Source organism: Ochotona princeps, chromosome 2 (genome assembly GCF_030435755.1).
Source record: "Ochotona princeps isolate mOchPri1 chromosome 2, mOchPri1.hap1, whole genome shotgun sequence".
NCBI classification, from domain to species: domain Eukaryota; kingdom Metazoa; phylum Chordata; class Mammalia; order Lagomorpha; family Ochotonidae; genus Ochotona; species Ochotona princeps.
Genome location: NC_080833.1, coordinates 12,149,390 through 12,173,938, shown reverse-complemented (window position 1 = coordinate 12,173,938; position 24,549 = coordinate 12,149,390). Strand labels below are relative to the sequence as shown.

The 24,549-nt window shown below is 53.8% G+C and overlaps 1 protein-coding gene and 1 pseudogene across 1 annotated transcript; both read right to left on the bottom strand.

Moving 5' to 3' along the window:
- Window positions 1–2,050: 2,050 nt before the first annotated feature.
- Window positions 2,051–5,062, bottom strand: LOC101527583 (ribosomal protein eL22-like; annotated as a pseudogene).
- A 14,109-nt stretch (window positions 5,063–19,171) lies between these two features.
- On the bottom strand, window positions 19,172–24,545 carry MRTO4 (MRT4 homolog, ribosome maturation factor). The gene is made up of 8 exons (XM_004592309.3): window positions 24,342–24,545; window positions 22,818–22,876; window positions 21,966–22,069; window positions 21,418–21,499; window positions 21,088–21,155; window positions 20,687–20,838; window positions 19,679–19,755; window positions 19,172–19,564 (listed from the first exon to the last, which is right to left on the bottom strand). Exons 1-8 carry the CDS (start codon window positions 24,367–24,369, stop codon window positions 19,415–19,417), a joined length of 720 nt encoding a protein of 239 aa, XP_004592366.2. The 5' UTR covers window positions 24,370–24,545; the 3' UTR covers window positions 19,172–19,414.
- Window positions 24,546–24,549: the final 4 nt, after the last annotated feature.

Here is a 24,549-nt window from a genome sequence, read left to right as displayed (position 1 = left end):
TGACTCTTGTGTGTGTGTCAGCCAGTGCAGGGTCAGGTTTGGTCTGTCACTCACCCGTACCATTCAATACATGCGGTAGATGCAACTGCCAAGTCAGCTCCTCCCCTAGCCCCATCTCTCATGTGCACTATTGGTGTTGCAGCCCAGCCCAGCCCAGCCCAGCCCACCACAGGCCCAATACTTACTGACACCAGTGGGTGCCACAGCCTAGTCAGGATGACCTCCAATTGTCCCTACAGGCCCGCTGCAAGCCGGCAAGAGCTGTGGCCCAGCCTAGCCTGTCCCACATCCCATCTGGCTGTGCTATACACCCATGGGTTCTGCAGCTTAGCTCAGCCCAAGTTGACTCCAGACCTGGATCACATGTATGCTGACAGATGTTGACACCTTGACCAGTTTGGTTCACCCCAACCTTGCTTTCATACTTACCAACTGGAGCTCCAAGCCAGTATGGGTGTTTCCACAACCTGCTCCCAGCCCCAGATCTTGCACCTGCCAGGGGATGGGGCCATCCAGCCTGACATGACTTGCATCCAGTACTGGCACTTCCTGGAGGGTGTTGCAACCTAGCCTAACTGGTCCACACCCATTCTGACTCTCACTCCCACTGACATAGCAGCCTAGCCCAGTCTGGCCTGCCCCCACACCTAGCCCACAAGCCAGCTGTCAGGTGTTATAATCCTGCCCAGACTGATTTGCCCCCGGTCCCAGTTTCCATACTCACCAGTGGAAGCAGTGGCCAGCAGTAGAATCCCTGAAGTTCAACTACCAGGCCCACTCCCAGCCCTGGATCTCACCTATGTCAATGGGTACTTGGCTCAGTCCTGGTCTTTGCGTGTGCCAGCAGGTGCTGCAACCTGGCCCCACCTGGCCTCCTCTTAGCCTGCAAGTTGGTCCAGCCTGGCTTAGCCCATCACCTCTACCAGCTCTTGCAGCAGTCTCACAGAGGCAAGCCCACAAGTCCCTTACAGAATCTGCCCACAGAAGCACTCACATTCCAGTGGGTGCTGTGGCCCAGCCCGACCTGGCCCACCTTCTGCTCTAACACTCCTGGGTGGGTACTGAGGGTCTAGCCCAGCCAGGCATCCCTCAAGCCCCAGCTTTTGCATGCACCAACAGGCAATGGGCTCTGCTACTTAGCCCAGCCCAGGTCTCCCTGGTGCCTTGGTCTAACCCAGACATGCTCTGTGGTTTCCCTCTCTAAGCCACCCCATCTCAGCTCCCCTACCTACCTGCAAGCACAGTGGCCCCATGCATGGAAGTCCTGTGAAATTATTCCTCCCCTGTCAAACATCTCAGCTGCTGTCACTCCATGTCCCCAGATCCTCCTGTCTGGGCAATCTATGTTCCCCACATAACCTCACATACCTTGTAAAAATATAGACTAGGCAACCATGCTGGCACACTGGTATAGTTAACACAAACCTGGCATTAACTAGGTCCAGAATGCCTGCCAGTGATTGGCTGCTTTTCTCCCAGCAGTGCAACACTTGCCTAGGTACAAGGCAGCTCAGGCAGTTGCCTATAGCTGGGGACTGTTCATTTAAATTGTCAAAACAAACCGTAAAAGAGGCTCAAGAAAGCTGTTTTTATTCCTTCATTTTTTATGACAAAGAATTGTGAATTTTATTGAGCTATGTTTTATTTATTCATTTAAACATTTATTTATTTGAAAAAGACACTGGCAGAGAAGAAGAGAATGATATCTTCCATATATATATATATCTTCCATATATATATATATGTGTGTGTGTGTATATGTATTCCTTATATACATTTGGGCTTACTCCCCAACTGGCCACAACACGAAGGGCTGGACCAGCCTGATACCAGACCCAGGTAGGTGCTCCCTCCTGGTTGTCCACAAGGATGACAGGGTCCCGAGGACACCGCTTATCTTCTGCTGCTTTCCCAGACACATGGCAGGATGCTGAATCTGAAGTGGTGTGGACAGAACTCAAACGAGCACTCCAACACGGGGTAGGGTGTCACAAGCTGGGTGCTTGCTTTTAAGAACACAATTTTTTAATTCGCCAATAAAGTTAAACTTTCCTTCTGGATGCCTCTTTCTAGTGAGGACTTCCTGGTTGTGGAAAGTAGGGGAGGCCTGTATTAATCCTCAGACTCAGATCCATCATTGTCTTGACTGATCTGGAAATAACTTAGTTCCAGGGTCTCCTTGTCAGACGCACCCACTCAGAGCCCATCAGGAAGGTTGTTCTTCAGGTATTTGTTGGTCAAGTATTTCAAATATATTTTTGAGAACTGTTTGTCAGAAACAACTATGCTTTTATTCTTGAAGTGTCCAATGTGAACAACATTGCTGAGATTTCCAGTTTTGTCATTCACTTTAACCTTCTCCCAGAGAAATCATTCAAAATCGCCAGAATTAAAGATTCCGTCTTCCATAGGATGAATGAAGTCCAAATTAAGCCTCCAGGTTGACTGTTTTGCGTTTGCCTTTCTGCGGCGCCTTCTTGGAAGGCCACGGAAGAGCACGGACAAGCTGTGGTGTAGCACATGGTACCGCAGCTGTTAGAAAACAGAAAGGAAACAACTTTTAGCTCAGGCATCTTTGTGGGCAGTGCTCGGTGGGAAGGCCAATCTCCTTCCTGGTGGGGAAGCATGATCTTAAAGCCAGAGCTTTGAATCCCCTAAAGATGCCTTTGCTCACGTGCCTGGGGCCTGATGCAGGATATTAGTTTGGATTTTCTGTTTTCTGAAGACTGGTGATTTAGGCAGAAGTGTACTCTGTCTCACGTTCTGGAGGCTGAGACGTTCAAACACACAGACCCAGCACCTGGTCAGCTTCTGGTGGAGACCTTGTGCTGTTCCAAACCATGTGGGAGGGGAAAGGGCAAAAGGCCTGTGTGCACCAGACCTCCCTCGGGGACCTGCCCACAGTCAATCAACCTGTTCTCATGGCCACTGACCCTGTCACAGGAGTCCGGCCTCTCCCTCCCAGAGGAGCAGCATCCTTGACCCAGGCCCTCCTAAAGGCCCCTGCACAGCATAGGTGATGTAATCTGAATTCCACAGGATTCTACCAGGGACAAAGCAGGGCAGGAACTCATGAGCAGGGCAGGAGTGGTGCTGAAGGCTGGAGGGTGGGGCTTGGGCCGACCCACTGGCTCAGCTGCACTCTGGCCTGCTGCCCCTGGGGAAGGTGCTGGTTGACATGCCCAGTGTTGCAGAGTCACATTCTGAATATCTTTCGGCAGCAACAGGAAGGCCAGAGGGTCAGGCTCCATCAGATGGGAGCAAGTTCGTTGCTACCACACAGATCTTTATTAGTTTGCCCAGGCTCCTTTGAACATGATGGAGTGCTCCACCAAAATCATGTATCTTCGGGACTGAATACTTTTTTTTTAAAGATTTATTAATTTTTGTTACAAAGTCAGATATACAGAGAGGAGGATAGATAGAGAAGAAGATCTTCCATCCGATGATTAACTCCCCAAGTGTGCGCGATGTCCGATACTGCGCTGTTACGGAGCCAGGATCCAGGAACTTCCTCAAGGTCTCCCACATGGGTGCAGGGTCCCAAGGCTTTGGGCCATCCTTGACTGCTTTCCCAGGCCACAAGCAGTGAGCAGGATGGGAAGTGAAGCTGCTGGGATTAGAACTGGTGCCCATGTGGGATCCCGGTGCGTTCAAGGAGAAGACATTAGCCACTAGGCCACGCCGCCGGGTGGGGGGCTGAATACTTTTAAAATATATAATATATGTTTTCATTTAAAGACAGTAATGGGACCTAGCTGCGGTATACAGGTTTGTCAGGAGCCGTGCACTATAGCCACACTGAAGCCATTTTGAATATAGACCTATGGGACAGTGGAAACCCCCGGTTGGCTAGATGCTTGGGAAAGAAGTTATGAAACTAATCACACGCTTAGCTTCAATTGTTCCTAGCAACTGTTTCAGAATGTGATTGATGCTGTACTTACCAACATCTTGTTACTGATTACCTACGCTATTGTCGATATGTTGGTTACTATTGTTGATATGGTGGCTGCTCAAGAACAATCGGTCTTGAGACCATGGCTTGCGTCCCAGCTTCTCTTTCCCTGAGCCTTAGTTACTGAAGAATATAAAAACCCTCAGTTGAAATCAATAAACTGACAGCTTGATCAGACCTACTGTCTTGCTGTCCATTCTTTGTGTCTCTTGTCCCTTCATTCTCTCCTAGGTGGCTGCGACCCCGTTGACTGTCCTGCTGGACAGGACACAGGTTCAGCCTCCAGCTCCAATGTGGGCTAACTGGGGTTCCCAGCCTGACTGTTTCACTTCTGATTCAGCTCCCTGCCAATAGACCTGGGAGAGAAAGCAGTGAAGATGACCCCATTGATGGGCTGCTGCATGCATGTAGTGGGTCATGCTTCTGGCTTTGGTCTGGTCCAAGCAGGCCACTGCAATCGTCTGGCAGTGAACCAGTGAGTGGAAGATTCTCTCTCTCTCTTTTGCTCTGTAACTCTACCTTTAAAATCAATTTAAAAAATGAATCATAAAAGAGGCCAGTGTTGTAGGATTACACACTAATCTTCTGCCTGTGTCACCAGCATTCCATATGGGCACTGGTTCGAGTCCCAGATGCTCTACTTCAGATTCACCTCCCTCCTTGTAACATGAGAAAGCCATAGAGGATGGCGTGAGTGCTTGGGACCCTGCATCCACGTGGCCAACTTTGAAACTGGCCAGTTCCTGGCTTCTAATCAGCTCAACTCCAGGTACTGCAGCCATTTGAGAATAAACAAGTGGATGGAAGACCCTCTGTCACTCCTTTTCTCACTGAAATATCTGCCTCTCAAATTAAAGATAACAATAATAAATAAATCATTATAAATTTTTTAAAAAAGAAAGAATGAAAAGAAATTTTTTGAAAGGTAGAAAGGCTGTGTCATGCCTGCTCAGAAGCAAGCCACAGTGCCCATGGAGTTGCCTCTGGAAGTTCTGTGGAGACAGTCTTGGCACTGTCCAACCCCCAAGCCCACGCCGGCAGTGGCAACAGGCTTACAGACAGGAGAGCAGGAACGCGGTATGTGCTCTCAGACGAGGGCGACATGTCAGTCTGCCCGCACTGCACAGCTGATTGTTGCCAGCAGGGAATGGTACATGACTGCAGAGTGTCAAGTCCTACGCAGCAGGCAGCCATGCTTGCTCTGCGTTTGGAGTCAAGTCCAGGATGGAGCGGTTGCCACTCCAGGCACATGCTGTGTCACCTGGCATGCTGCTTCTTCTGCTTCTCATCTTTGGGAAGAAGATGAGACTCCAAAGGGCCTCCCGCAGCCAGGGATATCATGCCCATCGTCTTCTCTCCCTGGGTCGTTTGCAATTCCCCCAGATTGTTCCATCGATGGTCTAGACAGAGCTAGAACCAGAAGGGACAGGTGCTTGGCAAAGCTGCAAGAGGCCTCCCTGGGATGCCTACATCTCCTGTCCCAAGGGCTGACTTCAACTCCTTGCTCTGCTCCAGATTCCGGCTTCTTGCCAATCCACATCCTGGGAGATGGCACATATTCACTCAAGTGACCTGTGTCTTTCACCCACGTGGGAACCCTGGATTAAGCAAGCAGCCCCTGGTCGTGGCCTGGCCCTGCCCCGGCTCTGTGGACATCTGGAGAATGAATCAGCAGATGGGCCCTGGATCTCTGTCTGGCTGCTTCTTTGCCTTTCAAATAAGTATAAATAAACATAGAAACATATAATTTATTTTATTTTTTTTTATTTATTTTTTTAAGGATTTATTTATTTTATTACAAAGTCAGATATACAGAGAGGAGGAGAGACAGAGAGGAAGATCTTCCATCCGATGATTCACTCCCCAAGTGAGCCGCAACGGCCGATGCGCGCCGATCCAAAACCGGGAACCTGGAACCTCTTCCGGGTCTCCCACGCTGGTGCAGGGTCCCAATGCCTTGGGCCGTCCTCAACTGCTTTCCCAGGCCACAAGCAGGGAGCTGGATGGGAAGTGGAGCTGCCGGGATTAGAACCGGCGCCCATATGGGATCCCGGTGCATTCAAGGCGAGGACTTTAGCTGCTAGACCACGCTGCCGGACCCATATAATTTATTTTAAAAGAAAACCACTTTGTAAATACTGAATGCCAACAGAAGACCTGGCATTTCATCATCATGAAACAGCACATTCTTGTGATTGGTGTCATAGAAGGAAATGCTGCCAGTGGGGTCATTCACGGACACCTGGACCAAAGTGGGCAGGTCCCGGGTGATAACTAAAGCCCTAGCCGACAAGTGGCATTCAGGTGGGGCTCTTTGGGCGGACTCCAAGAACATGTGCCAACTTCTATAGAAGCGATCATTGACTCATATCCTCCCAGCACAAAGGAATCAAATTCAGGAAGTTTGAGGGCGGCACATTCTATAGCTGGAAATTCTGTTACTCATTCTATACAAAGTTATCAGAGAAATGTTGAACTTCGAAAGCAGCCTCCTACTGCAAGAAGTTTTATAAAGTGGCCCAAGCAACAGTAAATCAAGTTCTACTTTTGTGTACACAAAAAATTATATATATGTGTAGTAATGGTCTTGGGCAAGTAGTTCAGGGTCACCTGTTTGAAAGCCACACCTCTCCCACCTTTGTAGTAGATTTGCCCACGGAGTGTCAAAGAACAGATACCCACTATTACTTGGGACCCGGCGGTAGGGGCATGCTGTATTGTTGCATAACCACTCTCCTTTGAAGCCCCTTAATAAAAGCCACTGCTGGGAAGGGGTTCACTCGCTCTTGGTCACACACTTCCGTCACTCCCGCACTCTGACTCGTGACCTCCCAGGTACTTGCTTTCTGTCTTACTTCCCTGGGACAAACTCTGAGGACACCAATGCCGCTGAACGTACATACACATATGCCTGTACTCCTCACTCTCTGTTCACTTGTTGGGTGAGTCCGCAAAGACGCAAATGCTAAGGTGTGTTATATTTCTAATTTGTGTACTTTCTAGAGTTCCCGGAGAGGTGAGTTCTAGCGTTACTGGCACGTGGATGGAAAGCAAGGAAGAATGTTTGCAGTTCTATAAGTGTGCCCAGGTTGTTCGCTGTGTGTCTCTTAGGAGCAGAGGTCTTCAGTTTAACAGATGGAGTGCACAGTAGTGATAATTTCTTCCTCTCAGGTTTCAATTCAAACTAGATTATCACTGTGACTTTTCATTTGCTAAGTCCTATTATCGCCAGAAGACTCACTGCTTTGTAACCCAGGAAGCTGCGAGCCTTGTTCTAGGGCAGCGGGCGCTATCATCACCAAGCTAGGCTGGTGAAGACTCCTTGTAGGTCCTATCCTTGTGTCTGGTGTGATCTCTCTTGTACTCTGTAACATCTGGAACCATCACACATCTAGTTGCAGACTTTGGTACTTAGATACTGTATTTGCAGTCCCGTAAGCTTTGAACTTCCTATTACTGATAGTGTATGTGCTTTGAGTTAATTTGATGGTGAAAAATTATTGTGATTGAGATATGGAGAAAGCAAAGGCTGTATTTATCTGTTTGCCTTTTGATGAGGCATTTGAGGTCTTTGGTTCACTGGGGTAGGCCAGCTTTTCTTTCACGTGTGCCTGTCTTCGCTCGTCTCTTTTGCACAGACGTCAGCCAGTCCCATTAACCTTCCAGGAACTCCTACCCTTATCAGAACAGCTCTTGATCCCACTCATGACCTTTGGCATTGATGTCAAGGCCAGTGCCTTGTACACTTCTGAATCTCTGACCCCAAGGACCAGAGCTGGTGGGTGTGTGTCCTGACCTTGGTGCACCTGTTACAGGTCAGACCAACTCCTTCTAAAGAAACCAGCAGACAGAAGATGTTCTTCTCTGTTCAAACAAACAAGCAAGCAAGCAAACAAACAAACAAAACTTTTTAAAAGTTGCCTAAAGGGACAGAAATGGTGCCAATTGGTGCCATACTCCAGTCAATCACTCTGTGGAGCATCATCTATCCAACCGAGTACCGTAGCCGTCAGTCATCACAGTGCTAAGTTGCATGCTGCTTTTAATACTTTTCATATTACTTCTCATGTAAATAGGAGTGTATTATGGTTTTAACTTGCCTTCCGGAATAGACTAAATCCTTACCAGTTTGATGGATCTTTAATGTACAAGCCATAAAATCACCAATTTTCAGGGTACAGTTGGTCCCTTGTATCTGTCTGTGGTCGACTCCCTGCTCCAAATTCTGCTCCTGGTGTCTGTTGATCCGTTCACTATGAGTAGAAATCTGCCTTTTGTAGATTTTATATAAATGGAATGATTACCAAACAGGCTTCTGTGCCTTACTTTTTTTCACCCAGCATAACGTTTTGAGTTTCTCAAACTGTGGGAATTAATAATAAAACACCTAAGATTTGTATCACTTGGGTCCTGGAAGGAGAGAGGAAGGAAGACAGACAGAAAGTGCTTGAAGAAATAATGATCACGGGAGAGGCGGCTGAAGGGGGACAGAGTGTGTGGGAGAGCTCGAATAGCACCTGCTCCTGGTTTCAGCCTCGCCCGACCCTGGCCATTAGAGCCAACCAGGGAGCAAACCTAGAGGTCTCTCTCTGTCTGGCTTTCCTTCTCTCTGTACCTCTGACTCTCGAACAAATACATATTAAGAAACAAAAGAAGAAGAAGAAGAAGGGACTCCTAATAGACAGCTGGAATAGCGACTCATGATGCTGTCTGATGTGCTTCCAGACAGAGGAAGCACTCAAGACCACCAGCTTAGACACAGGAAGCATCAGATGGAGGGACAGCAAGGTCAGGGTCTTGTGTTTCTTTCTTTATTGCTATTTTAATTTATTGATTTATTTATTATTGGAAAGGCAAACTTTAGAGCAAGATGGAGAAACAGAGAGAAAGATCTTCCAACTGCTGGTTCACTCCCAAAGTGGCCACAACAGCTGGAGCTAAGTCAATCAGAAGCCAAGAGTCTGAAGCCTCTTCCTGGTCTCCCATGTAAGTGCAAGGTCCCAAGGCTTTGCCCCTTCCTTGTGTCGGGGAATCTCCAAACCCGCAGAAGAAAACCCAACGCTGAGTGAATGTGTAGGAACTCTTTACTCCACCAGACAGGATGCAAACAGGAAAGCCGTCTGCTCCTTCGGGACCCAATCTGCTTAAATAGAACACCTAGCCAATCAGCCAAAAGGTCACCCCCGCATGTGGGAAGCAACCAATCAGGCAAAAGGTCACCCCTGCACGTGGGAAGCGACCAATCAGCTAAAAGGTCACTCCTGCAGGCAGGACACGCAGCCGCGCCCCAAGGGGAAGGCACTTCCTGAACCTGTTTACCGCTGCCCTCGTCAGGGCGTTGGTCCACGGTGCTGTCCTAGACAGCCCCATAGATGGTTAGGCGCTCTCAACACCTTGACTGCTTTCCCAGGCCACAAGCGGGGAGCTGGATGGGAAGTGGAGCAGCCGGGATACAAACCAGCGCGCATATGGGATCTCGGTGCGTGCAAGGTAAGGACTTCAGCCACTAGGTTACCATACCAGACACTTATTTTATTTTTAATATTGCTGACATAGTTGAGAGGGATGCACGCCCATGTGCCTTGGTTAAGGTACGGAAGGTGGAGTCACGGAGGAAGGTGAGTAGGACAAATGGTTCTGTTTCTTCTTTCTCTTTTTTCTTCTCCACTGGCAGGAGGGTCGGGGAGGCAGTGGCTGCTCCTTGCTATCAAACTGTATCAGCACCCAGGGGTGAATGATGGCCCTTTGATGACCCTTTAGAGATTCTGAAGCGGGGAAGAATGTAATGAGGGTTTTACTTGACATGTTTTAATAGTTCTGAGATGTTCTCAGTTTGGTTGCACCAAGGTTGAGAGCATCTTTCAAGGTCTGCAGGCCAACCAAGTGCACTTCAGTGCATCCTCAGACCCAGACACTTGCTGTAAAGCTTGGCCAGGAGAGATGTCCAACCTGCTCTGTTTTCCATTCTCTGATATGGCACTCAGCATCCCCCTGCTGGCCAAGATTAGCTGGCTGTCCTGTCCCCTGTGAGCAGCTGGGCATGCTGTCCACCGCACAGTCATCAGCAACTGAGGAGGCCCAGTCCTGATACATGCACTCCTAGTTCAGACCACATATGTTGTGATTTTCCTTATGACTAGGGTTGAGTCTAGTGATCTAGTTGGGGAGTCCTCCTAGAATCCTTGCCTGGGTGACCTCAGACTTGACTCTTGTATGAACCAGCTCGCACAGGGTAAGACTTTGTCCATCATCTGCACCATCCAATCCACATACTAGTAGCTGCAGCTGACTGGTCACTTCCTGCCCCAGCCTTATCTCTCACACAAACCGATGGGTGCTGCAGCCTAGTCCAGCTCACTACAGGCCTGGCCCTTACACATGCCAGCAGGTGCCACAACCTTTCTGAGGTGACCCCCAATAATCCTCACAAGGTTTGCCCTAGCCCATGTTTCTACGTGTGCTGTCATGTGCTAGGGCAACCCTGGCCGATCCTGCATCCCGTCTAGCTCTTGCATATACCACATGCCAGCCAATTGGTTCTACCACCCTGCCTGGACTGACCTGCCCCCAATCTTAGCTCTCACAGTTGCCAGTGGAAGCAGTGGCCTAACAGAAGAGTCCCCAAAGTTCCTCTACCAGGCCTGCTCCCAACTCTGGGCCTTGCATGTGCCAACTAGCCCAGTTTGGCATGACCTACTCTCAGTCTCAGCCTTCACTAGCATGTGTAGCCTGGTTCAGCCCAACCTACCACTACCCCCAACTCTCACTGGCAAATACAGCAGCCTGGTCCAGCTCAGATCAACCCTCATCCTGGCCCTCGTGGGAACGTGTGGGTTTTGCAGCCCAACCTGGCTTGGCCTGCACCCTGTCATGACTCTTGTTCATGCAAATATGCGCTGTGAACTGACCCAGACCAGGCCCAAGTGCATACCAATGGGTGCTGCAGCCTGACCTGGCCTGGCCTGGCCTGCCACCTGCTCCCAGCCCCAGCTGTCATGCTCATCAGAGGCAACTGTAGCCTAGTAGGAAAGTCCCCATAGTTCCCCTACCAGGCCTGCTCCCAGCCCTGGGTCTTGCCTGTGTTGGTGGGTGCTTTGATCCAGCCTGGCATGGCATTCCTGCAGCCTCAGCTCTCACTAGTTTAATGTTGCAGCCTAGCCCAACCTGGCACAGCTCACACACCATCCTGACTCTTGCATGTGCCAGCGGTGGCTGTAGCCTGGCCCAGCCTGGCCTTGCCTGAGAAGAGTCTTGCATTGCACATCAAGTAATAAAGGTATGTCACCAATAAATTATGACGAAGTGTAGTTCTAGGAAAAATCAAATAGTTTGTGTAATAACTGCTTAAAAGATAACCCAAAAAACCTTAATCCTTCCCCCTCCTAAACATACAAGAAAGAACACCTGTGTAAGCCATGTAATTTCACTTCTTCCATCTCTGAAGGTTTGAGAGTCTTGGAAATTTAACAATGTCCATGTTGTGTGTGTGTGTGTGTGTGTGTGTGTGTGTTTTACATAATTAACTGGAGGGAAATGGATGCCCTTGAAAGATCGTTGTAAGATCAGGAAACAAGAAGGCAGAGGTGCCACCCCTGGAGGAGGAGGTGGATAACTCACAATCTCCGCTGAACTCTCATCGATGGGCTTTGGTGGGTGGGAGACGCGAGCGGAAGCACGGTCATGAGGGAGGGACTCTGTCGCATGGTTCTCACAGCCCTTTTCTGCTAACTCTTTCCTAAGTTGCCCGAACACTCTCACAGTATCAGTAGGAGCTATCCTTCTAGAAAGAGAGCTGGATTGGAAGCAGAGTGGCTTAGACCAGAATGGACCCTGTGATACGGAATGCCGATGTGGAAAGCAGTGGCCACACCTGTTGGCCCAAAACACTGGCCCCCCAGGGTTTGCTCTTGACCTGTCTGTTTTTGCTTTGACTGGACACCGGACCTCCTGGTAGCCACAGTTTTGGTTGTGCTCCATCTTCAGGAGTATGTTAGTAAAGCCACGTTTATCTCCTGTTACAATTCTTGGAAATGTCTGAACTCCACTTTATTAACATCTCCTCCAAAAGCGCTACTCCTGTGTGCAGCAGATTGAGCAGACAAGTTTCCTATTTCATCAGGCACAAACTTTGCTCAGGTTATATATTTTTTTCTGACAGCACTGTATAAACTCAGGTGATTGAGATATCTATGGTGTTGGCTAATGTTTCTGTCATGAATTGATAGTCCTCTTTAGCAGGGCATGAGCGAGATCGGTCTTTTCGGGTCCAGTGCTGTAGCCTAGCGGCTGAAGTCCTCATTTTGCAAGTGCCAAGATCCCCTAAGGGTGCCAGTTCCAATCCCAGCACCCTGTTTCCCATCCAGCTCCCTGCTTGTGACCTGGGAAAGCAGTCGAGGATGGCCCAAAGCCTTGGGACCCTGCACCTACATGGGAGACCAGGAAGAGGCTTCAGACTCCTGGCTTCTGACTGGCTTAGCTCCGGCTGTTGTGGCCACTTGGGGAGTGAATCATCGGATGGAAGATAAAAAAAAAAAATGGTCTTTTCCTCAAAAGCTGATGTGAGCAGTCAGCTGCTACAAGACCCAAGCCCTTGACTTGTCTTAGCTGCATTTAGGGGCACACAAGCAAGCAAGGAGCTGCCTCCGCGAGGAGCAGCCAGGAGCAGAACAGAGGCTGTCCTGCCTTGGAGGCAGCGGCTTAGGGACAGGACAAGGTGGCAGATAAAGCCTGCAGCAGCTGACCACTCACCTTAGGACTGAAAACCCTGGGTCCTCAGCCAGTCTGCTGGAGCCTGTCCTTCCCACCCAGGTGCCGGTTGGCATGGGTGCCGGTTGGCACAGCTCCCACCAGACATGGGAAGCCAGGGGAGATCAGCTTCCTGATCTACTGGGGCCAGCCTGGCTGCCTTTCCTCAACTGCTCCCCACGTCCTGGTGGGTTGGCAGGGGCTCCCTCCATTGCCTGAGAGCCAGGGTGGTCCCCAAACAAGCAGCAAGTGAGGAGAGGGAGGGATAGAGGGAGCCAGGAGTGGCATGGGTGGAGGAGAGCAAAGGGCATTGCCGGCCGAGGGCACGAGCGTGCAGTGGCACAGGCTTGGCCGTGTGCTGGAGAGGCCGCAGGTAGCAGGTCAGGTGAGACTGTCGTGGGCTGGGGAGGCCCCCTCCTTACTCTGAGGCATTGGAAGAGGTTAGAGTCCTGCCTGGCATGGACAAAACTATCCCCAGTGGCTTTTTCTTGGTACCCTTGGCCTCCTTCCACGCTGAGCGGCTGCCCTTGGTTGAGGCCATCCTGATTCAGATGCTAGAACCCCATCATGTACGGCCACATGGACCTCAGCACCCACATCCCACTGCTCCCCAGTGAGACTCAGATCCACCATGCTTCCTGCCCCAACTCCTTCCCTGCGCCCTTGAGACCTCGCTGGGTCAAGGTCCTCAGATCTCATTTCTGAGCATCCCGTGCAGCAGCGCGAATGGTGGTGGGATGGGGGACCCCTCAGGAGCAGGAGCTCAAATCTGTACTGTCCCAAGTGGGATGGGCTCAAGAGCTGCCTCTGGCACAGGCGACTTTCTAAGCATGAAACATGTGGGAAAGGCTGTGCTCTCCTTTCCTCCCTCCCCCTCCATCCCTCCATTCCCCTCCCCCTCCCTCTCTCTGCCCCTCTGTTTTGGGTGGTGGCAATGTGTAGAACTCCCCGGTACTTACCGGGGCCAACTGCATGCCTGTCCTCATGGGGCCGACTGTACCTGTCCCCCATCTTTCCTCCCTGTGGCCCAGGGGGTCTGTCTCACATCTCTTGAACCCTTCCCACCCTCCCGCTTGCTGCTCCCCTGTTTCTGCCATGCCTCGTCCACCCTGCACTCAGGCCACTGCCAGGCTCCTGCCCTTCCAGCGTTCAGGGGCTCACGGGGAGTCCAGGATCCTGAGGTGAGGTCAGGGCCCTAGCACCTGCTCTGCGGCCCCTCCTCTTGCTCTGTGTCTCCCACCCAGTTCTGGAGCTCTGAGCCATGGACTCCAAGCAGCAGCCTCCATCTGCGCCCTGCTGGCCTTCTCCTTTGCCCTGGGCTGCGTGCTCTGGGACAGAGCTTCCGGTCCTTGGCAGATGGCGGCTTCAGCCTTCAGGCCACAGACTGAGGTACATATTCCAAGGAAAACTCCTGAGCTCCAGGCGGCTCGGTGTCAGTGTCCTGGGTCCCTCCCAGACCTGTGCCCTGGCCTGGGGCTCGGTATCAGTGTCCTGGGTCCCTCCCAGACCTGTGCCCTGGCCTGGGGCTCGGTGTCAGTGTCCTGGGTCCCTCCCAGACCTGTGCCCTGGCCTGGGGCTCGGTGTCCGTGTCCTGGGTCCCTCCCAGACCTGTGCCCTGGCCTGGGGCTCGGTGTCAGCGTCCTGGGTCCCTCCCAGACCTGTGCCCTGGCCTGCCTCCCACACTTGGACTGGCCCTTCACTGAGGGCAGGGCACATGTTCCCGTTCCAGTTCACGGTGTGGGGCATGGCCTATGCTGCTGCCCACTTGCAGCCCCTGGTGCAGAGAGCCTTGCCCATCGTGCTGCCCACTTGCAGCCTCAAGTGCAGTGCCTTGCCCATACTGCTGCCCAGGAGTGCCCCCATGGGCAGCATCTCCCAGCTCTTCTGATCACTCAGCCAGATACTCATCCCTCACACCTCATGACAGGTGCAGCCAGTTCCCGGCCACAGTGCTGGTGGGAGGACTGAGGCTCAGAGAGGCCTGGGAACCTTCTCCAGGTTCCAGAGCTATGAGAGCAGAGCTGGGATGGACAGTTAGCTGTGTCTCCTGACGGTTACACTGGATATAGGACAATGTTTGGAAAACTGTCCCAAACCTCCATTTGTCTACCTACACACACCTGACCACAACAGCCCCATGAAAGAGACACTGCGTGCCCGCCATGAGCTGCACCAGGTGTGCTTAAATGAAATGGGCAAAACAGGCCATTCCAGAAGACAGAAGTGGCTGAAGATGACTAGACGTGGGAGGGGCCTGACTACCATGATACAAGATTTCTATAGGGTAAGAGGAACATTCTAAGACTGATGGTACGGTTGCACAGTCCTCAAACACTAAAAACCACTAAATTATGCACTTTGGATGGTGGATTGTATGTGTGTAAATTGCGTGCCCATCAAGCTATTTGCAGATAAACCAGGGGCAAGCATTTAGCCCAGCATTCAATCATCTACAGGGACGCCCACATCCTGTACTGGAGTGCCTTGGCTGGAGTCCCAGAGCCGCTGCTAACTCCTGCTAATGGCTTCCAGCTTCCTGCTAAGGTACAAGGTAGTAAGCAGCAGATAATGGCTCAAGGGGCTGGGTCCACTTCGCCCTGCCCCAACACTTACCAGGACTTTGGGAGTGAACCAGTGGATCGGCTCTGTTTTCCTAATTTTCTCTTGCCACTCAGTTTGTTGTTGTTGTTTTTTAAACTCTGTGATATCAGATCTAATCAAGGACAAAGGCTGCTTGGTTCGAAAGCTACAGCTGGGTTCACAGCAAAGTAACTGCGCACCCTTTGGTTCACCCTGATGGTTCACTCCCCCAAGTGACCGCAACGACTGGAGCTGAGCCAATCTGAAGCCAGGAGCCAGGAGCTTCTTCCAGGTCCTCCATGTGGGTGCAGGGTCCCAAGGATTTGAGCCATCCTCAACTGCTGTCCCAGGCCACAAGCAGGGAGCTGGATGGGAAGCAGGGCTGCCGGGATTAGAACTGGCGCCCATATGAGATCCCAGTGCATGCAAGGTGGGGACTTTAACCATTACGCTATCGCGCGGGGCCCTAATTGTGCTATTCAATATACAGGGTGTAATACCGACTTACTGCAGTTCTAGCTTGTCCTCTGCAGTAACATAAATTTTTTTTAAGGTTTATTTTTATTGCAAAGTCAGATATGGAGAGGAAGAGAGACAAAGATCTTCCATCTGATGGTTCACTCCCCAAGTGACTGTAACAGTTGGAGCTGAGCTGATTCGAAGCCAGGAGCCAGGAGCCTCCTCCAGGTCTCCCACATGGGTGCAGGGTCCCAAGGCTTTGGACCGTCCTTGACTGCTTTCCCAGGCCACAAGCAGGGAGCTGGATGGGAAGTGGAGCTGCCGGGATTAGAACTGGCGCCCATATGGGATCCTGGCATGTTCAAGATGAGGACTTTAACCACTAGGTCACCACTCTGGGCCCAGTAACATAAACCTTTAGCCACCAGCTTTATTGAGGTGTAATTTATGTTTTTAGTGCTTCCTTGCAGTCAGTTACCACCCTTGAATTCTGCTCCTGGCCATCACTGTCAGTGTAAATCACAAGGATTTTATATAAATGGTAGACAAACGTGGACTTTCTCCTTCACTTAGCAGGAGATATTGAATTCGTTCACGTCATTACATTTCCTTGTTTTCTTTTTGGGGGTTCTTCTGTATCAATAGACTACATGTTTCTAAAAAGTTTTTACATATTTGAAAGGCAGACTAATACAGACAGACGGAGGGAGAAAGCAGGGTTTTCCACCTGCTGTTTCCCACCTTAAAGGGCTGCAGCAGTTGGCCTGGTCCAGGTCAAAGCCAGGAGGCAAGAACTCCACCCACGCCTGGGGCTCCAGCCCTGGAGCCACGCTCTGCCGCCTTCCCCAGCTCCTCAGCAGGGAGCTGGATGGGAAGTGAGGCAGCCAGGGCTCTAAGATGCCAACGACAAGCAGGGCTTCCCTGGGACACCATGCAGGTCTCTGACCGGCTTCAGGGGCTCAAGGACTCAGGCCACAGCCTGTCGCTTTCCAGGGGTATCTGCAGGAAGCTGGATCAGAAGAGAAACAGGACCAGAGCCCCAACATGTGACAGAAGCACCCCAAGTGGCTGTCTGACTTGTACCACGATGCAGCCAGTCTCGCCTCTTTGAAAAATGACTACCCACCTGTGATCTGCATGGGTATTTTCATTATCACTTGAAAGAGGATTGCTTCACTCCCCGAATGCCTGGCAAGCCTGAGTAGAGGGACAAGGGTGGGAAACTTGGTGACAGCTGCTCCTTGAGCCGAAGCAGGGGGACAGCAGTGAGGACTGGTGAGCTGAGGCTGGGCCACATCAGGGCAGGACGCGGCATGGCGTTCCCTTCAGGTGGGAACTTCTGAAGCCGCTTGGCTAGTGGCATCTCAGTTCCTGCTCGCCCACGGGCTTTTGCGGGCTCCCTTCCCACCTGGGATTCTTCGGGAAGGCATCTGGGCTCTCGGGCTGTGGAACCACTTCTCACAAGGCCTGCACAGCAGTCATCTCTGGGAAGGCAGATGATCTATGACTGCCTGCAGTGGATGGTGGCATGGGGAAGGTGGGCTGTTGCTGCTCCAGAATGGGCTGGCCTTGCCCCTGGGACTTGACTCTAAGCCTTCTAAGTTGTTGGCTGTGAGATGGTTCCCACAGTCTCTTAGCAAATCCAGACATTATCTATGGGCCACCGGAGAGCTCCTTAGGCTGCAGGAGCAAAGCCCCCAGGGCTACTTTGTACACAACGGGATTCATTTGCTTACTCTCCAATCTTGCCCCACTGGCAGGAGGGCAAAAACAACTCATACTTCCTGCAAGTTCTATAGAGATAGCCAAGTATGCCAGCAGCACATCACTGGTGCAGGGGGTCCACTTCATGTTCACCGGGCACCCATACCGGCTGCCATCAGAGCTGGAGCCGGGAGCTGTGCCCCTGCGTCCCATCCAGTTCCTGCTGCTAAGCATTACTGTGCAGCCTGGGAGGCAGCAGACGGTGGCCCAAACACTTGGGGTGCTGCACCTTGTGAGAGACACAGTTTTGGTCCCTGTGGCCTGGCCCAGCCTAGCACCAGATGTTGCAGGCATTTGGGGAATGACTGTAGAAGGGAGAGCTTTTCCCTCGGCCTTCCAAAAATACAACTCTTAAAAAAAACAAAAAGGCAAATCCTTCCTGGGGACCCGTGTCCTGCCCCTGGCCTGTCACAGGTTTCTGACCATCCTGGCTGGATCTGGGAACCAATGCCCAAGCAGTGGCTCTAGAGTTGCTTGTAGCCTACCAGGGTCCAGGCCTCACTGCTGGAAAACCAAGCACGCACCAAGAGCTTCCTTGCTGCTTCCCCCCTGGCTTCAGGCTAACACCGGGCAACTAAGAGGGCAGGGCAGCAAGGTGCCACTAACCAGAGCCCGGAGTGGAGCCAGAGTGGAGTGGAGCCCAGCGCTTGAGCCAGGGCACCTGATAAGTGCAGGTACTCGGGGTTCTGAGCTGGGGAGCGGACTCCTAGAACAGCAGGTTACATGGGAAGTCTTGCCTGCTGTACCCTCGGCCCAGCCCATGACCAGGAGTGGCTTAGAAACCTGCAAAGCACTCAGATGCTCAAAGATGTAAGACTCACACTGCACTGGTCCTTCTGTGCTTCCAGGCCTGCAGGGCAGATGGCTTTGCTGGAATGACCTTTGTCACTGGCCTGTCCCACCTGCCCAGCCTAAGGGAGGACCACCTCAAGGACATTGCTTAGAGGGCCCCTGCAGCTCCATTAAGGCACCAGATTCCTCCAGCATGACCTTGGCTGCCCTCTGGTGGTTGAATGGGCAGTTGCAGGTTCCAGTAATGGCACCCAGGAAGCCTGGCTGGGGTAGTGTGGAAGAGTGTAGCGGGCTCCTGGAAGTCAGTTTTCTTTCCTGTGACAGCTCCCCATGGCACAGCTCTCTGAGGTGATCAAGCAAGATGCTGGCTCAGAGAGGCTCTTTAACTCGAGTGAGGCCTCACAGCAGTATGTGACAGGCAGTTGTAGGTTGAACTCTGAAACCTTTTAAACATTACCATCAAGAGTGTCCCTGGACGCCCACCCTGGACACATCCAGCGATCTGGGGAGTTCTCTGATGCCCTATTTCCCTGATCCTTCTCCAGCTTGGGCATCCCCCCAGCTGAGGGGGGCCCCTGGAGCCATCCCCTGCAGAGGCCTTTGCTTAAGCCTGGCACGTCGCTGCCTGCGTATGCCCCAACTATTTCCGCTAGGCCCAGCCCTGACTTGGGGGTACAGAGGGCACTGCCACCTCTCCTGTCCACTCGCTGACCCAGCTCTCCCACTTTTTTAGACTTACAATGCTCCCAAGCTGCCTGGGAAGGTGGGAGGTGGTGGGGCCTGAACCCCACCCAGCGCTTCCTGCTGCCCCTCCTGAGTGCGTGGTGAGGAGGCATCGGAGGGGGAGATGCCACCCAAGGGGGTCCTGGGAATGCCAAGAGAGGCACGAGTCTGCAGGCCTTTTCCTGAGAAGAACCTTGTCCACAGGGAGGGCCTGTGGGCGGAGTTTTATTCTCGACAGGAACAGTCAGTATTCACTGCCCTCAACTTGGCTTCATTCACAGCCAAACAAATGCTTGTTCGCTTGTTCCGGGCAGAGAGGTGGCAGCGGCACTGTGGCGTGGTCTAGCCAAGTCCCGGAAGGTGCTGGAAGGTCTTCGGTCCAGAAGCGCCGAGTCAGTCATCTTCATCCTCCTCGGATTCGGGCTCTGACTCGGACGCACTCTCCGGCAAATCCTCTCCCATCTGCTGGAACCTTCCCGACTGTGCATCCCACATGTACTTGATGGTCACCTTGAACTCGGCCATTTCATAGCCAAAAAGCTTCTGCAAGAGACCCAAGGGGCCAGGAGTCAAGAGAAGGAGCACCAAGCTGCTGCCCAGGGGAGCACCGCCCCACAGCCCAGGGGAGGACCACAGCAGGCCTGCAGGCTGACTCACCAGGACCCGGGCCTGCTCAGGGGTCAGCACGTCGCCCTCCTTGCACACCTCGTAGTCGGACAGTAGGGTCACCACACCTGCAGGGGCGCCCCGAGGGATTGCTGAACATTAACTCATTTATATGAAAGGCAGAGGGACAGGGAGAGACACACAGAGAGATCTTCCATTCGCTGATTCACTCCCCAGCCAGGCTTGAACCAGGCCGACTCCACCGGGCTCGCCCACACGACCTGGCAGGCCTGCAAGTCCGCGGGCTGACTCCATCGGCAGGAGCAGGGCTGGCAGCAGAGGGGCCAGGGCGCTAACTGGCACTCCAGTACGGGATGTCAGTGCTGTAAGTGGCATCCTGGAAAGCTGTGCCACACGCGGGCCATCAAGTTACACCTGGCACAGATGGCACCCATGGCACTGGCTTTTCTCTGCCCACCCAATGTCACCAAGGATCGAGTGAGACCTCTAACCTCCTCACTCCAACACGCACTAGGCAGTGGCTGCCTCTTGCAGGTCCTTAACTGCTGTGCTCTGGCGAAAAGGCCCCATTCACTTTTACCCCGTCTGTGAGCGGGCACGCTTCACACATACTCACATCAAAGAACAGACGTGTGAGGCAACAACTTGCTGAGGGGTGGGTGAGGCTTGCTGAGGCATAGCGGGTTAAGCTGTTGCTTGGGATATCCCACATTCCATATCAGAGTGCTGGTTCCAGTGCCGGCTACTCTGCTTCCAGCCCAGCTTCCTGCTCATCAAGTGCTTTGGCCCCTGCTGCCCACACGGAGCACCCAGATGCAGTTTCAGCCTCAGTTGCTGCAGCCATTTTGGGCGTGGCCCAGCAGAGAGATGGAGGCTCTCTATGTAACTCTTTGACTTTTAAAGCTAATCAATCAGTTTTGGGGGTGGGGATGAGACAGGCAGGGGAGGGGAAGCAACAGTGGCAACAGAAGCAGCTCTGGGAGCGCTTGGAAGCGTGCGTCCTTGGCAGTGACCACCAGCTCCAGGGCCAGGCCATACCTTTCCTGAGAGCAGTGGGCAGGCCCAGCTGCCGCAGCTGTGGCTCCATGGAGTGGGGGAACTGCTCCAGCGGCCCGGGGTCCAGGCTCACGGTGAAAGTGGCCTTGTTCCCAGCTCGCGCGTAGTCCATTTCAGCGTATTTCGTGAACCATCTTAGGGAAAAGGGATGTGGTGGGTACGGAGGTCCCTCAGGAGGCCGCCCCTCCCAGCCCAGGGGCCACAGCCAGCCTGCAGCTCACTGCCGAGGACAGAAAGGAGCCTGGTCCAGGCCTGCCCACCCGTGGGAACACTTCTGCAGAGCAGCTCCGACTCCAGGTCTCTGCTCTGCACACACCTCCTGCTTTATCCCTTCCGGGGACTCCCTCACACTTCCCCCTCATCAGTGTTCCCCCCCCACTTACTCGTGCACCTCGTCCTTTGTGCGGTTGGTGAAGAGGAGTCCGACTTCACCCCGCAGCTTCTTGCTGACCTGCAAGTCAAGGTGTGTCAGGATGCCCACGCAGGGCAGTGGGTCGGGGGGGGGGGGGGGCTGTCCACCCACCAGGGGGCGCATGGCGCCTGCTTATGACACTTCAGGATATGGAGGAGAGGCAACAGGCTACTCCCCAAATCTGGAGTTTAAGAGGGACCCCATGCCCGGCTCTCCCTGCCCCGGAGTCAGCACGTGTGTGGGGGCAGTGGGGTTGAGCCAGGTCTGTCTGGGCCCGCTGGGAGGACGAGCAGCCACGTACCTGGTGCAGGTTGTCCTTATACTCATCAGACGGGCTCCGCCCCAAAGCCACCATCATCACTTTGTTTTTACCAAAGAACATCCTGCCAAGAAAACGAGGGGCCTGTGAAGGACCTGCCCCCTGTCAAATGCAACCCAGGCCAGGGCGCAGTCCCCCAGGGGGCATGGGCAAGGATGCCCAGCTCACGAAGCCTGCCATGCTCTGTGTCAGCTCTGTGTATATACCCTCCCAGCCTGGGCTCGAGGGAGACGCAGCGTAACAGCCTCAACTAGAGCTGGTGTGGCCAAAGACCCCCTCCAGGACCCAGCTCCAGGATGGCACCCTGCTCCAGGATGGCACCCTGCTCCCAGTCACTGTGGCCAGGAAACTTGGCACTGTACTCCTAAGAGGCTTGAGCTACGTACGGCATGAAGGGGCCACATCTCAACCAGCCCCTGTGCCACTGCCTCCTGCTGCCTGAGGGGGTGCTCTGCGTGTGGGGGGGGGTGGGGGGGCTCTTTGTGCTGCGCCACCCGGGCTCCCAGGGCTCCAGTGCTGCCCGAGCTCACCGGCTGTGCTTCCAGGCGTTCCGGATGTCTTTCAGCTTGTTGTTCCTCATGTTGGCCACAGAGAACAGGAAAAGGTACCTGTACGTGTCCACACATTTCCGCAGCTGTGGGGTAAGTCATGGAGACCGTGAGAGTCCAGGGACTGCAAGGCCTGGGCCCCGGCCCTCCCCAGCCGCAAATGGGAGAGACTCCGCTGCGGCCCCTAAGCGGGTTGTCTTCTTTCTCCAACACTGACGCCGGGGCCATTAAGGGCAGAGAAAGCCAAGCCACCGACCCGGACCCTACCCCAGCTTCTGGGGTCCCTCACCTACAATCCACAGTGGAACCACACTTTTCCTGGTTTTGGCCATGGCTAACCCACTCTGGGAAGGGGCCTGCTAAGCAGAAACGTGAGACCACCGTTGGTCCCAGGGGAGTCAGCACAGGTGAAATCCCGGCCTCAAGCCGGGGTACTGGCACAGCCCACTCTCCCCCAGCTTTGGCCCAGGGCCAGCGGGTCAGAGGCAGTGCAGTCACTCCCTGGGAACCCCTGGCTGACGGGGAGCAGGTCCTACCGAGCCTCACGAAGCTCCAGTTACCCCATCTCTGGTGGTCCCAGTGGTCCCACTACCTGGTGTCTACCTACAGGAATGCTGTGAGGATGGAGTGGAAAAACACAGGTGAACCTTAGTGTGACATGGAACATGACACAAGGCACGCTGTAAGCCCTCCTGAGCCAGGTCCTGCCGGCTCATGGGGAGGAAAGGGCTGTATCCAGCAGCTGGGTGCTACATTTTATCTTGTTTAAGGACAGTCCTGAGCCCCTCCTTAGGAAGCACCCCAATGCAAGCTCTGAGACAAACAGGCACTCACCTCTTCTATCAAGTTCTGTTTCAGTTCCAAGCCTTTCTTGGCAGTTTTGGTCAGGGACACTAATGTAAGGGAAAACAAAGGTGATGAGAAATTTGAACAGGTGCCCTGTGGCTCAGCTGGACCAAGCTGCTCTGAGAGAAATATGTGTGGCCGCCCTGAGCCTCAGCGCCTCTCCCCTTTGCGGCTCAGCCAGTATCCCAATATCCCAGGGCTGGAGGTCCCCTAACATGCCTCCTGCAGCTAGGCAAACAGACACTTCTTGCACTGCCCCCCTGCCCTGCCCAAGCCCCAAATTTCTCTTGTTCCTGAGGCTGTAGTGCTCTCCGGGGCAGCCCTGGCCTGCCCAAGCGGCCCTCGTTTTGCTCTTGGCCATGACACACAGAGGCCGGGTCAGCCTGGCAGGAGCCATGGCAAGCCCAGCTGTTCCACAGCTGCACCCAGGGACGTGGCAAGGCCTCTTCAGAAAAACAAGTGCCTCTGCTATGAAACGTGTTCAATGTGTCCCTCACCCTGCACAAGCTGGCATCGGTCAGGTCTGACCAGGCCCCCTCCGGGGAATCCAATCACAGCACACACTTAACCCAGCACCCTCGGCAGTGTCCTGGGCGCCCAACAAGGGGTCCCCTAACAAGGGGTCCCATAGGGTGCATCCCACCTGGCAAGTGACATACACTTCAGTCACTTCTCACACTGACACCCAGCTAGCCTCACCCTGCCTGGCCTCCAGCGAGCCTTGGAAGCAGTTAGATGGCATGGTCCCTCTGCTTAAGTCCAGGCTGGCCATGCATACTCCCGCTCCTCAACCGCTGGCCAATCCCGTCCCGGAGGGCTCCTCCCACCACCCCCCACCTCCACACACACTGGCCTCAGGTCCCATGGACCACTGCACATCGCCTTCGCGGGTGACACCCCACAGGCTACTTGCTCTAGGTTTCTGTTCGCAGGTCCACTTACCAGGGGTCCCTCCCTGACGATCCACGGAACGCCACTTACCCCACTTTACGGAAACCAACGCTATACTGACTTGGCATCCGTTTTCTCGGGGAGAAACGTGACAAGCCAAGCCTTCCTTATGGGGCCCAGCCAAGTCCCAGACCCCTATAGGGTTGGTCGAATCTGCTACAGATCCCCGATGCCCTGGGGAGCCAGCCACGTGAAGGCGGCAGCAGCTCACTCGGCCAGGGCCGGAGAGTCCGGCGTGGGTCCAGCCCGTGCCGTGGGCAGGGAGAGGGCGGCCAGGCCGGCGGGAAGGGAAACGGGACGGGGCTGCGGCGGGAGGCCACACAGCCTGGGCGCTCGCAGCCGTCCCCCGGCACGCCAGGCCGCGCGCCAGCCCGGTTCCCCCACGGCCTGCTCATCAGCCCAGCCCGACTCCCCCACAGCCCGCTCCGGAGCCCAGCCCCACTCCCCCATAGCCCACTCATCAGCCCATCCCGGCTCCCCCACAGCCCCTCATCAGCCCATCCCAGCTCCCCAGGCGACGGGGACCCCAGGGCACCCCAGGCCTCCCCACCCGGAGCCCACCTTTCTTGTCGCGCTTGGATTTGGGCATCGCGCTGCAGCAACGTGCGGCGGAAGGCGGAGCAGCGGCGCGGGGGCTTCTGGAACGGCCCTGGCAGGCTGTCCTCGCGGATGCCTGTCCCAGTCAGCTCGGCCGGCGGGCTCTCCTCGCCGCGCCGCCGCCCACGTGTGCGCTCGGGCGCCGTGCTCGGGCGTCCCCCGCCACCCCGAG